Consider the following 13,827-nt stretch of genomic DNA (forward strand, 5'->3'; position numbering starts at 1 on the left):
CATAGTGTTGTGTAGTTCATAGTGTTGTGTAGTTCATAGTGTTGTGTAGTTCATAGTGTTGTGTAGTTCATAGTGTTGTGTAGTTCTCATAGTGTTGTGTAGTTCATAGTGTTGTGTAGTTCATAGTGTTGTGTTTCATAGTGTTGTGTAGTTCATAGTGTTGTGTAGTTCATAGTGTTGTGTAGTTCATAGTGTTGTGTAGTTCATAGTGTTGTGTAGTTCATAGTGTTGTTTCATAGTGTTGTGTAGTTCATAGTGTTGTGTAGTTCATAGTGTTGTGTGTTGTGTTCATAGTGTTGTGTAGTTCATAGTGTTGTGTAGTTCATAGTGTTGTGTAGCTCATAGTGTTGTGTAGTTCATAGTGTTGTGTAGTTCATAGTGTTGTGTAGTTCATCATAGTGTTGTGTTGTGTAGTTCATAGTGTTGTGTAGTTCATAGTGTTGTGTAGTTCATAGTGTTGTGTAGTTCATAGTGTTGTGTAGTTCATAGTGTTGTGTAGTTCATAGTGTTGTGTAGTTCATAGTGTTGTGTAGTTCAGTAGTGTTGTGTAGTTCATAGTGTTGTGTAGTTCATAGTGTTGTGTAGTTCATAGTGTTGTGTAGTTCATAGTGTTGTGTAGTTCATAGTGTTGTGTAGTTCATAGTGTTGTGTAGTTCATAGTGTTGTGTAGTTCATAGTGTTGTGTTCAGTAGTCATAGTGTTGTGTAGTTCATAGTGTTGTGTAGTTCATAGTGTTGTGTAGTTCATAGTGTTGTGTAGTTCATAGTGTTGTGTAGTTCATAGTGTTGTGTAGTTCATAGTGTTGTGTAGTTCATAGTGTTGTGTAGTTCATAGTGTTGTGTAGTTCATAGTGTTGTGTAGTTCATAGTGTTGTGTAGTTCATAGTGTTGTGTAGTTCAGTGTTGTGTAGTTTGTGTAGTTCATAGTGTTGTGTAGTTCATAGTGTTGTGTAGTTTATAGTGTTGTGTAGTACGTGTGTTTACTTTCAGGACTAAAACATACATTTTCAACTTTAGGATGGTGAGACTTGGAAGACAGACAACTGCACTACTCAGACTTGCCACAGGGGTGTAATTACCACAAAGTTTGCGGTCTGTGAGTCTGTTGAAAAGCCTGTGTGTGAAAATGGATACCCACCAGTGAAAGTCTATGACGAATCAGGTTGCTGCTATCACTACGAATGTGAATGTAAGTTCAAAACGTAATGTTTTTAATTATCTTCTGTTCTCACCTTCTAAAAATACGTATTACTCCAAGTGTACTTGTTTTAAAGACGTCCTCCAGTGATTTTTTAACATTTCCTGTTGGAAAGTGATATCCCAAGTATAAAACTTCAAGGAGTTGGTCTGATCCAGTGGCGCAACTTTGGTTTTAGAAGTGGGGGGGGGGGCGTAATCATTATCATTATTATTTGTCTCCAGTCGGATAAACACTCCAAACAGCCTACTGGACCACTCAGAGGCGTCCGCATGGTCCTAAAGCGCAGCGTTGCTTTGTTTTGTATCACATTACAATGATTAAACTGGGGGGGAACAAAAATGAAATTTCAGAAAGTGGGGGAGACATGCCCCCGTCCACCCCCAGTCCCTAGTGAAAGTTGCACCCTTGGTCTGATCTGATAGTGACATTGTGATGTTATCAGCTTGTGCCATTTCATGAGGATACCTCGACCAGCTGTTGTGTTCAGCAAATCAGGTGTTAAATGAGGTGAAAAGGACACTGGAGTAGGACTTTAAACTCTTGTATTGATGAGAGATCTATTTATTTGTTACCTTCTTCTGTTCTATCTCTCAGGTATATGCTATGGATGGGGAGACCCTCATTACGTCACATTTGATGGCCAATATTACAGTTTCCAGGAAAACTGCACCTACGTTTTGATTAAAGAAATAGTTCCTCTACAGAACTTCAGTGTCATCATCGACAACTATAACTGCGATCCGTCTGGACATGCGACCTGCCCTCAGTCTCTGATTGTCTATTACAAGTCCTATAAAATCGTTCTTACTCCGAAGAGATTAAATGTGACAACAAATATGGTAATTATAACTGTGCTATTGTTCACATTTATACACTTTAAAAAGTACACTTTGAGATAGACATTATTTGATATAGACATTCTTTGAGATAGACATTATTTGATATAGACATTATTTGATATAGACATTATTTGATACAGACATTATTTGATATAGACATTCTTTGAGATAGACATTATTTGATATAGACATTATTTGATATAGACATTATTTGATATAGACATTCTTTGATACAGACATTCTTTGATACAGACATTCTTTTTAATACAGACATTCTTTGAAACAGACATTCTTTGATATAGACATTATCATACCACTTTAAGACTTAAAATAATCTAGCTTCATATTTTGAAATCTATTATTTACTTATTTACTTTTTGTAACGTGGGGGTATTGATTAATAGGGAAATCTGATCTTGCCGACAACGACAAATGTAATTTGCAGTACTACACTACAGTAGTTACAAATAGTTATTTAGCAACATTACATATTGGTTAACCACTTTGATGATGCCATCACATTAACTCAAAAGCATCATCAAGGTATCTGAAACATTCCCATGACATTTCAAAGAATTTCATTATATTGACAAATGATTAACAGACAACCAACTCTCCTTGTGACTTCATTTAGTTCAGGAAACCGTTCATATCTTACCTACATTATTGTAATGTTATTCTGTTCTCTATTCTCATTCATAATGTAATGTTTTTCCTTATCATTCACAAGGTTTACATCAATGGAAATCAGATCTTCCCAACCTTTTCTAATGAAGACCTCATGATCACCAGCACTGGGGTAGAGTTACTGTTGAAGATCCCTGCCATTAAAGCAACAGTGATGTTTAAGTCCCTTATGTTCAGTGTAACCCTGCCAAACTCCCTATTCCACAACAACACAGAGGGGCAGTGTGGTAAGTATGTAGGCTGTACTGCATTCCAAATGGCACACTGTTCCCAATGTAGTGCACTTCTTTTAACCAGGGGGGATACGGTCCCAATGTAGTGCTCCGTTTAACCAGGGGGAATAGGGTCCCATTGTAGTGCACTCCTTTAACCAGGGGGAATAGGGTCCCATTGTAGTGCACTCCTTTTAACCAGGGGGAATAGGGTCCCATTGTAGTGCACTCCTTTCAACCAGGGGGAATAGGGTCCCATTGTAGTGCACTCCTTTTAACCAGGGGGAATAGGGTCCCATTGTAGTGCACTCCTTTTAACCAGGGGGAATAGGGTCCCATTGTAGTGCACTCCTTTTAACCAGGGGGAATAGGGTCCCATTGTAGTGCACTATTTTTAACCAGGGGGAATAGGGTCCCATTGTAGTGCACTCCTTTTAACCAGGGGGAATAGGGCACCATTGTAGTGCACTCCTTTTAACCAACTTTTAACCAGGGGGAATAGGGTCCCATTGTAGTGCACTCCTTTTAACCAGGGGGAATAGGGTCCCATTGTAGTGCACTCCGTTTAACCACCTTTTAACCAGGGGGAATAGGGTCCCATTGTAGTGCACTCCTTTTAACCAGGGGGAATAGGGTCCCATTGTAGTGCACTCCTTTTAACCAGGGGGAATAGGGTCCCATTGTAGTACACTCCTTTTAACCAGGGGGAATAGGGTCCCATTGTAGTGCACTATTTTAACCAGGGGGAATAGGGTCCCATTGTAGTACACTCCTTTTAACCAGGGGGAATAGGGTCCCATTGTAGTGCACTCCTTTTAACCAGGGGGAATAGGGTCCCATTGTAGTGCACTCCTTTTAACCAACTTTTAACCAGGGGGAATAGGGTTCCATCGTAGTGCACTCCTTTTAACCAGGGGGAATAGGGTCCCATTGTAGTTCACTCCTTTTAACCAGGAGGAATAGGGTCCCATTGTAGTACACTCCTTTTAACCAGGGGGAATAGGGTCCCATTGTAGTGCACTCCTTTTAACCAGGGGGAATAGGGTCCCATTGTAGTGCACTCTTTTTAACAAGGGGGATAAGGTCCCATTGTAGTGCACCATTTTAACCAAAAACACTTTAGAATCAGATGAACCCTTGTAGTACTCTGTGAGTAAACTGAACATTTGTTGCAACCATTTAATGGGTGTGTTTTTGCATTAATGGCATTAAAGTTCACTGTACAGTTACAATGATAGCATTACCAATTAAAAGATACTGTAGGTAGGCTTAAAGTTAGGAGCAGCTGTTTCTGACATAAAATAACTGGTGTTTTCTCTCATTCCCATATTTATTGTACCTTTATAAAGGTACCTGTGACAATATCAGGAAAAACGATTGCAGATTACCGAATGGAAAGATTGACCCATCATGTCCTGGGATGGCTCATAAATGGAAGATTCCTGATGTTAAAAAACCCTACTGTGAACGGCAACCCGTTATCCTACCTACCCCACCTACCCCCACGCCTCCAACCTGCCCGTCAGGAAAGACATCAATCTGTGACATCATACATAGCCCGTAAGAAGTGTAACCTTGTAATAACACAAAGAGACAGTAATCAATATTTGTAAGTGATCTGTTGTGACATGTTAAATGCCCCATTTGGGTTAGGCCAATATAATAACTTAAATGGGTTCTATATTTTGGAAGGGTCTTTAAGCAATGTCATGACGTTATCCCACGTCAACCCTTCTTCGAGGCCTGTAAGTTTGATGTCTGCCACATGCCAAATATCTCAATCGGCTGCTCCAGCCTGGAAGCCTACGCCGTGAGGTGTGCAGCAGCTGGAGTCTGTATCGACTGGAGGAAATCAACCAATGGAACATGTGGTAGGGAAGGACTTTCATATCCAATAAGACCTGTGTCCCCAATAGGATCCTATTCCCTACATAGTGCACTGCTTTTGACCAGGCTCCTGCCATAAGTAGTGATCTAAGTAGGGAATAGTTTCCAATTTCGAATGCAGGATAGATGTTAATACGATTTTAAATCATTCTAATAACTTTACGATTTACATTCATTATTTGTATTTTGACAACCTGCATTTACAAATTGTATACTTACTGTTTTGTCTTTCATTCCATCTTGACCATATTACAGAACTGTCATGCCCTAAGACCAAAGTGTATAAGGCATGTGGCTCTACTATCCAGCCAACATGCAATTCAAGGTATCCATCTCATTCCCATCTCATCTCATTCTCATTCTCATCTCATTCCCATCTAATCTGATACTCATTACATTCTCATTCCCATTCTCATCTCATTCCCATCTCATCTCATTCCCATCTCATCTCATTCTCATCTCATTCTCATCTCATTCTCATCTCATTCCCATCTCATCTCATTCTCATCTCATCTCATTCCCATCTCATCTCATTCTCATCTCATCTCATTCCCATCTCATCTCATTCCCATCTCATCTCATTCCCATCTCATCTCATTCTCATCTCATTCTCATTCTCATCTCATTCCCATCTCATCTCATCTCATCTCATCTCATTCTCATCTCATCTCATTCCATCTCATCTCATTCTCATCTCATCTCATTCCCATCTCATCTCATTCTCATCTCATTCCCATCTCATCTCATTCCCATCTCATCTCATTCTCATCTCATTCCATCTCATCTCATTCTCATCTCATTCCCATCTCATCTCATTCTCTTCTCATCTCATTCCCATCTCATCTCATTCTCATCTCATTCTCATCTCTCATTCATTCTCATCTCATCTCATTCCCATCTCATCTCATTCTCATCTCATTCCATCTCATCTCATTCTCATCTCATCTCATTCCCATCTCATCTCATTCTCATCTCATTCCCATCTCATCTCATTCCCATCTCATCTCATTCTCATTCTCATCTCATTCCCATCTCATCTCATTCCCATCTCATCTCATTCCCATCTCATCTCATTCTCATCTCATCTCATTCCCATCTCATCTCATTCTCATTCTCATTCCCATCTCATCTCATTCTCATCTCATCTCATTCCCATCTCATTCCCATCTCATCTCATTCCATCTCATCTCATCTCATTCCCATCTCATCTCATTCCCATCTCATCTCATCTCATCTCATTTCATCTCATTCTCATCTCATCTCATTCTCATCTCATCTCATCTCATCTCATCTCATCTCATTCCCATCTCATCTCATTCTCATCTCATTCTCATCTCATCTCATTCTCCATCTCATTCTCTCATCTCATTCTCATTCTCATCTCATTCCCATCTCTCATCTCATTCCCATCTCATCTCATCTCATCTCATTCCCATCTCATCTCATCTCATCTCATCATCTCATCCCATCTCATTCCCATCTCATCTCATCTCATTCTCATTCTCTCATCTCTCATCTCATCTCATCCATCTCATCTCATCTCATTTTCTCATTCTCTCATCTCATTCTCATCTCATCTCATCCATCATCATCTCATCTCATTCCCATCTCATCTCATTCCCATCTCATCTCATTCCCATCTCATCTCATTCCATCTCATTCTCTCATCTCATTCCCATCTCATCTCATTCCCATCTCATTCCCATCTCATCTCATCTCATTCCCATCCCATCTCATTCCCATCTCATCTCATTCTCTCATCTCATTCTCATTCCCATCTCATCTCAATCTCATCTCATTCTCATCTCATCTCAATCTCATTCCCATCTCATCTCATTCCCATCTCATTCCCATCTCATCTCATTCTTATTCTCATTCCGATCTCATCTCATTCTCATCTCATTCCCATAAAATTCTCATCTCATTTCAATCTCATTTTCATTTTCATCTTATTCTCATCTCATTCCCATCTCATTTAATTCTCATCTCATTCCCATCTCATCTCATTCTCTCATCTCATTCCCATCTCATCTCATTCCCATCTCATCTCATTCCCATCATCTCATTCATTGGAGCATTCATTCTCATCTCATTCTCAATTCTCATGTATCATTCTCATTTTCATCATCAGCAGCAACAATCTCATTCTCATACCCAAAATTCTCATTCATTCCCATCTCATCTCATCTCATCTCATCATCTCATTCTCTCATTCCCATCTCATCTCATCTCATTCATCTCATCTCATTCATCCATCTCATCTCATTCTCACTCATTTCCATCTCATCTCATTGATTCTCTCATCTCATTCTCTTCTCATCTCATCTCATCTCTCATCCCATCTCATTCTCATCTCATCTCATTCATCTCATCTCATTCTCCCATCTCAAACTCTCATTCTCATGCCCATCTCATCTCATCTCATCTCATTCCAGTGAAATTCTCTCATCTCATCTCATTCCCATCCCATCTCATCTCATTCTCTCATTTGGTCTCATCTCATGGACATTCTCATCTCATCTCATTCCCATCTCATCTCATTCCCATCTCATTCTCATTCCCATCTGTAACTTCTCATCATCTGGCATTCTCATTCATCTCATCTCGCATCTCAATCCCATCTCATCTCATTCTCATCTCTTCTCATCTCATTCCCATCTCATTCAGGTATTAATAAATGTGTTACACCTCATTCCCATCTCATTATTTTACACTTGTAAATACACCACTTGTTTCCATTATATTCCAAAGTTTCTAGTCTGTAATTAATTGTTTTTTCTTACCATAGATACAATGACAAATATGTGCATCCATGTCAAGGAGCACAAATGACCCGTGACGTTGTATGTGACTCATTCATGGAGGGCTGTTTCTGCCCTGAGGGTACCATCTTGTTCAACACATTCTCTGACACCTGTGTTCGTGACTGTGGTAAGGATGTGTCAGTTTGAGGAATACATTGTTTAATTGTGTCTCAAAGTACCAGCATGTATGACCTAAGATCTTATTTTCCCTCCAAGGATGCACAGGACCTGATGGAAAACCCAAACAGGTAATAATGTGGATGTATACCACAATGAATCTGTCAGAAGAAATGGTTCAACTGCTCACTTCACATTATGGCCCACAAAAAGGTTCTGTATAGAACCCCCATTATTTTAATCAGTTTACTAGTTTCATTGGGGCTTGTAAGTTGTCCAGCCCTGAAGAGGCTGGAGCCCTAATGTTATTATCAATCAATCAAATGTATTTGATAAAGCCCTTTTTTCATCATCAGCAGCAACAAAGCCTTTACACATACCCAGCCTAAAACTCAAAGAGCAAGCAATGCAGAGGCAGAAAGACAGTGGCTAGGAAAAACTCCCTAGAAGGCAGAAACCTAGGAATAAACCAAGAGAGGAACCAGTTTCTGAGGGTGGCCAGTCCTCTTCTTAATACATTTGAAGTCTCTGCTAACAGTGTTTGTTTTGTCCCAACACAGTTTGGTGAGACTTGGTACAGTAACTGCCAGAAGTGCACGTGTAATGCTGACACAATGAGTGTCCAGTGTGAACCAGTGAAATGTCCGCCCCAAGAAATTGTAACCTGTAAGAAGTACGGTGAGGTGTTGGTCAACGAGACGGTGGACTGCTGTCAGAAAAATACATGTGGTGAGTAGAGACAGGATAGAGAGGCACCTTAACGTGCTACCAGGTAACTGTAACTGCTAAATGTTTGGCATATGACAAGGAGTGGAATGTTAGCACCAAACTACTTCATAAATTCTTCATAAGCACTACATAAATGTGTTACAAAGCATCTATAACGTGCTTTATAAAGGTAACATGGTGCAGGTGTCATGATGGTAACATGGTGCAGGTGTCATGATGGTAACATGGTGCAGGTGTCATGATGGTAACATGGTGCAGGTGTCATGATGGTAACATGGTGCAGGTGTCATGATGGTAACATGGTGCAGGTGTCATGATGGTAACATGGTGCAGGTGTCATGATGGTAACATGGTGCAGGTGTCATGATGGTAACATGGTGCAGGTGTCATGATGGTAACATGGTGCAGGTGTCATATGGTAACAGGTGATGGTAACATGGGTAACATGGTGCAGGTGTCATGATGGTAACATGGTGCAGGTGTCAATGGTAACATGGTGCAGGTGTCATGATGGTAACATGGTGCAGGTGTCATGATGGTAACATGGTGCAGGTGTCATGATGGTAACATGGTGCAGGGTCATGATGGTAACATGGTGCATGTCATGATGGTAACATGGTGCAGGTGTCATGATGGTAACATGGTGCAGGTGTCATGATGGTAACATGGTGCAGGTGTCATGATGGTAACATGGTGCAGGTGTCATGATGGTAACATGGTGCATCCATGTCATGATGGTAACATGGTGCAGGTGTCATGATGGTAACATGGTGCAGGTGTCATGATGGTAACATGGTGCAGGTGTCATGATGGTAACATGGTGCAGGTGTCATGATGGTAACATGGTGCAGGTGTCATGATGGTAACATGATGGTGTGGTGTCATATCATATCATGATGGTAACATGGTGCAGGTGTCATGATGGTAACATGGTGCAGGTGTCATGATGGTAACATGGTGCAGGTGTCATGATGGTAACATGGTGTCAGGTGTCATGATGGTAACATGGTGCAGGTGTCATGATGGTAACATGGTGCAGGTGTCATGATGGTAACATGGTGTCAGGTGTCATTCATGGTAACATGGTGCAGGTGTCATGATGGTAACATGGAGTCAGATGTAACATTTGGCCATTCATGGTGCAGGTGTCTATATCATATAATGGTGCAGGTGTCACTGAGGTAACATGGTGCAGGTGTCATGATGGTAACATGGTGCAGGTGTCATATGGTAAATGGTGCAGGTGTCATGATGGTAACATGGTTGGCATGTCAATACATCCATAACAGACTGCTTGTCATATAATGCTGTAACACTGTCAGTGCAGGTGTCATTGTGCCATTAACATGGTCCAGGTATCTGGTATGGTGCAGGTATAATGCTGTGCAGGTGTCATGATGGTAACATGTGCAGGTGTCATGATGGTAACATGGTGCAGGTGTCATGATGGTAACATGGTGCAGGTGTCATGATGGTAACATGGTGCAGGTGTCACTGATGGTAAAACAAATACAGGTTCAAGACCTGTTAACATAAATTTCATTTTATTTGTAACATTTTGCAAATGTCATGATTTAAATACATGGTGCAGGTGTCCAGCAATGGTAAGGTGTCATTGAACATGGACTGCATTCAGTGGTAACATGTGTTCAGGTGTCATGACGGTAACATGGTTCATTGTCCATAATGGTGAACATGGTGCAGGTGTCATGAGTGCAAGTGTAACATGGTGCAGGTGTGTATGTTAACATGGTGGAGGTGTCTGATGTTGATAACCATGGTGCAGGTGTCATTTAACAGGTGTGAAGTGGTAACCATTTGCAGGTGTCATGAAAATGCCAGGTTTGTCACACCAATGTAATATTTGGTAGGTCAGGTTTATTGGTGCAAGGTGAAAGGTGTCATACCATTGCAGCAAGTGTTGATAATAAACACAAGTGAAATGAACAATAAAATTTAACAGTAAACATTACAGTGCTGATGTTTAAGTTCCACAATGGACATTTCAATACAGGTAAGAAGTGACTTCTTTGAAATAACTATTGTGATAGCCAATATGACAACATAAATCATTTGATAGATAATGCATAAATTAGGTTATTTTTAATATAAGGCTATTTTGTAAATGCTCAAAGCCACCATTTGTAAGGACATCAATAATGAGAACACTGTAATTGAATTGATTGCTTCATGTTATGGTGTAAATGTCATTCTCCAGTTGGTGAAAATGTTTGTTTACCTTTATCGAATAATGATGGTCCATAAAGGAAAGTTATAAATGATTTATCAACTGTTATTCATTGTGAAGTTTTTATAACTGTCATTGACATTTACCATTTTACATTTATTGACTGTATTGCTACAGTCATTGATTGGTAACATTTATTGAACCTCGGGATAATTACGACATTTTTGGTTTGACAGTCTTGGGATTCCAGTTTATTGGAAATCCCCCCTAATGATGTCACCTCCTGTCAGGGTTATGAGTATGAAGTCATACCTGAAAATGTTGAATGTGTGTACAGAAGACTGTGTTGTCGGTCTCCCAACCATGTTCAATCATTCAGGTGACATTGATGAGAAATGCCAAATTGTCTGATTTTAACATGTATCTTTGTGTTCTTTCAGGGACTGGACATCAATAATGAGAACATATGAATTTGTTTGAGAAATAACATAAATGTTAATAACTTTGTAAATTTTGCTTGAAGAATGTAATGTTTGTTTACATTTTCGAATAATGATGTAGATATTTCTGAAAAGTTTATAAATGATTTATCAACTCTTATTCATTTAAGTTTTTATAACGTACAGTATTAAATTACCAACATTTATTTTTTTGCTACTTGACAGCTTGGGAAGTTTTGGTCGCCCCCTAGTGACCGCTGTGTGAAGTATGAATGCACCAAGACAAACAACCAGCTCATCGTTGTGGAATCCAAATTTAAATGCCCAGTGTTCCGTCCAGAGGACTGTGTCCCTGTAAGTAGATGAGGAAACTGGTTGAATGTGTTTGTTTGAAGTAAAGTAACTATTCCTAAATATACTGCTTGCTTCATTTGATAGTAACTTGGAGGTTATATTGAATTTACACCTGAGTAACATATTCATAGATGATCATAGTTTTCCATTATAACATCTATACTGTGTTTTCTAGCTCAATAGACTGTAACTAGTCATATCCAAATTGAGCTGTACACTATTCTTTTTGACAGGGAACTGAGAAAACTGATGCAAATGGATGTTGCACAACCTGTAAGTTAAAACAATATAATGATTCATTTCTAAATATTCATGATTTGTGTTGTATTTTTCATTTATATGTCAGATCTACGAGTCAAACATATGAACCTGAACTCTTATGAACCTGAACTCTTATGAACCTGAACTCTTTGAACCTGAACTCTTTGAACCTGACTCTTATGAACATAACCTCTTATGAACCTGACCACTTATGAACATAACCTCTTATGAACTTAACCTCTTATGAACATAACCTCTTATGAATATAACCTCTTATGACTATAAATCCTCTTATGAACCTAACATCTTATGACACAATAAATCAATGTTGAGTTACTGTAGATGAAACTGAATACAGATGTGATGTACTTTTTCAAGTTGCTCATCTTTAGTCCATCTTTACATAGGAAGGGGGAAACTCATCACTTTAAAATGTCCTCCTTAACTCTGTCTACCTCCACAGGCACTTTAATCAGTCACTGTGACGTGAAGAACACCACCACCTACCTAGAGGTGAATAACTGCAGGTCCTCTGTGCCGGTGGAAATCTCAGCCTGCGGGGGATCCTGTGGAACATCTTCTATGTGAGTACAAACTCTAAATAAGAACACACACACACGCCAAAAAAGCACACAGAAACAAACGCAACATGCATTTGGGTCTTTTTAGAAATGTGTAAGTGGGGAATTGGATTGAAGGGTGAGAATTCAATGGGAGGTGACCTATGTTTCTAACAGTGTTGTTTGTGTGTCCTGTTTGCTAGGTACTCTGCAGAGAAAAACACCCTGATGCACTCCTGCTCCTGCTGTCAAGAGATGTCTACCAGTGAGAGGAAGGTGGAGATGGTCTGCCCTGACGGGAAGAAGATCATGCAGTCCTACATTTACATTGATAAGTGTGGCTGCCATGACTCTGAGTGTGACAAGAAGAACCACTTAGATTAGGCCTTGAAGAATGAAGTCTTTTGAAGTGTTCTTATTTACCTGCATGGAATATTCAATAGTTTTATCTAAAGGGAACCAATAGGGTCTGTCTCATTATCATATAGGCTACTTTCATGAACTGCATGTTCTTTCTCTCTACACTATCATAGACATTATGCAAACCTATTAAACTGATGAAGAAGCATGAAGTCATTATCTTTCTTGTTTTATTTCATATTGTCAAGTGCGTCATTGTGTGACTAGGGAAACAGTACACATAGTATTTAATAAAGAACGTATTCATTACATAACGGTTACTATTAAAAGGGGCAATCTGCAATTCAAACAATAACAAAGTGGCCACCCTGCCAGTGTTTTGGCAAAAAGCTGAAGAATGGGGCTGGAGAAATGTAACCACTCTCAAGTTCATAGACAGGCCATGGATGTAAGAACTGACCGTCCATGATATCAAAATGATAGTTTTAATTATGTTTTGAGGCTATACAGTTTTTGTTAACAATTATGTTGTTTACCAACAATGGAATAAAACAATCTTATATTTTGGGTTGTGATGGGCTACGACAGTTGAACTCAGCTTATTAGGCATTTATAAGTGATATTCTTCAAGAATCAATGGGTATTATCAATTTCCAAGTCCAGAAATATATGTAGCGATCACAGATTAGTCACTGAAATCTGCAACACTGATTACCTATTCTCATTCATTGATGTCAAAATGTCACAAGAACCACACATTTTGTTGAGCCAATTCTATCTCAATGAATGAATGTGTTTTGTTCGATTAATTCCGTCGATATATATCTAAAATGTCCATTTATTTGGAGCGTTTGATCCAGATAAACACTGATTCCAACTTGCGCAACGTGACTACAAAATATCTCAAAAGTTACCTGTAAACTTTGCCAAAACATTTCAAACTACTTTTGTAATGCAACTTTAAGTATTTTTCAACGTAAATAATTGATAAAATAGAAGACGGGATGATCTGTGTTCTATACAGGAGGAAAACAAACTGTAGCTTTCTGGTCACTCGCCTCTAACAGTACGCTGCAAGTGATCCTCGTTCAAGATGGCCGAACTTCTTCATAACACAAAGGAATAACCTCAACCAGTTTCTAAAGACTGTTGACATCCAGTGAAAGTGATAAGAACTGCAAGAAGGTCC

At 39.4% G+C, this 13,827-nt stretch overlaps 1 protein-coding gene across 1 annotated transcript; it reads left to right on the top strand.

Moving 5' to 3' along the window:
• The first annotated feature begins 1,896 nt into the window (after positions 1-1,896).
• Positions 1,897-12,850, top strand: LOC118382227 (intestinal mucin-like protein). The gene is made up of 13 exons (XM_052467050.1): positions 1,897-2,039; positions 2,770-2,953; positions 4,288-4,498; positions 4,631-4,809; positions 5,081-5,150; positions 7,614-7,756; positions 7,846-7,877; positions 8,307-8,475; positions 10,129-10,139; positions 11,329-11,457; positions 11,691-11,730; positions 12,182-12,302; positions 12,482-12,850. The coding sequence occupies exons 1-13, from the start codon at positions 2,037-2,039 to the stop codon at positions 12,660-12,662; spliced, it is 1,473 nt and encodes a 490-aa protein (XP_052323010.1). The 5' UTR covers positions 1,897-2,036; the 3' UTR covers positions 12,663-12,850.
• Positions 12,851-13,827: the final 977 nt, after the last annotated feature.

Source organism: Oncorhynchus keta, chromosome 17 (genome assembly GCF_023373465.1).
Source record: "Oncorhynchus keta strain PuntledgeMale-10-30-2019 chromosome 17, Oket_V2, whole genome shotgun sequence".
Lineage (NCBI taxonomy): Eukaryota > Metazoa > Chordata > Actinopteri > Salmoniformes > Salmonidae > Oncorhynchus > Oncorhynchus keta.

Excerpts from the sequence above, each read along its gene's own strand:
- LOC118382227 (XM_052467050.1), top strand. Across the intron at positions 4,810-5,080 it reads ATCAACCAATGGAACATGTG|AACTGTCATGCCCTAAGACC; the intron begins GTAGGGAAGGAC and ends ACCATATTACAG. Across the intron at positions 7,757-7,845 it reads CACCTGTGTTCGTGACTGTG|GATGCACAGGACCTGATGGA; the intron begins GTAAGGATGTGT and ends TTTCCCTCCAAG.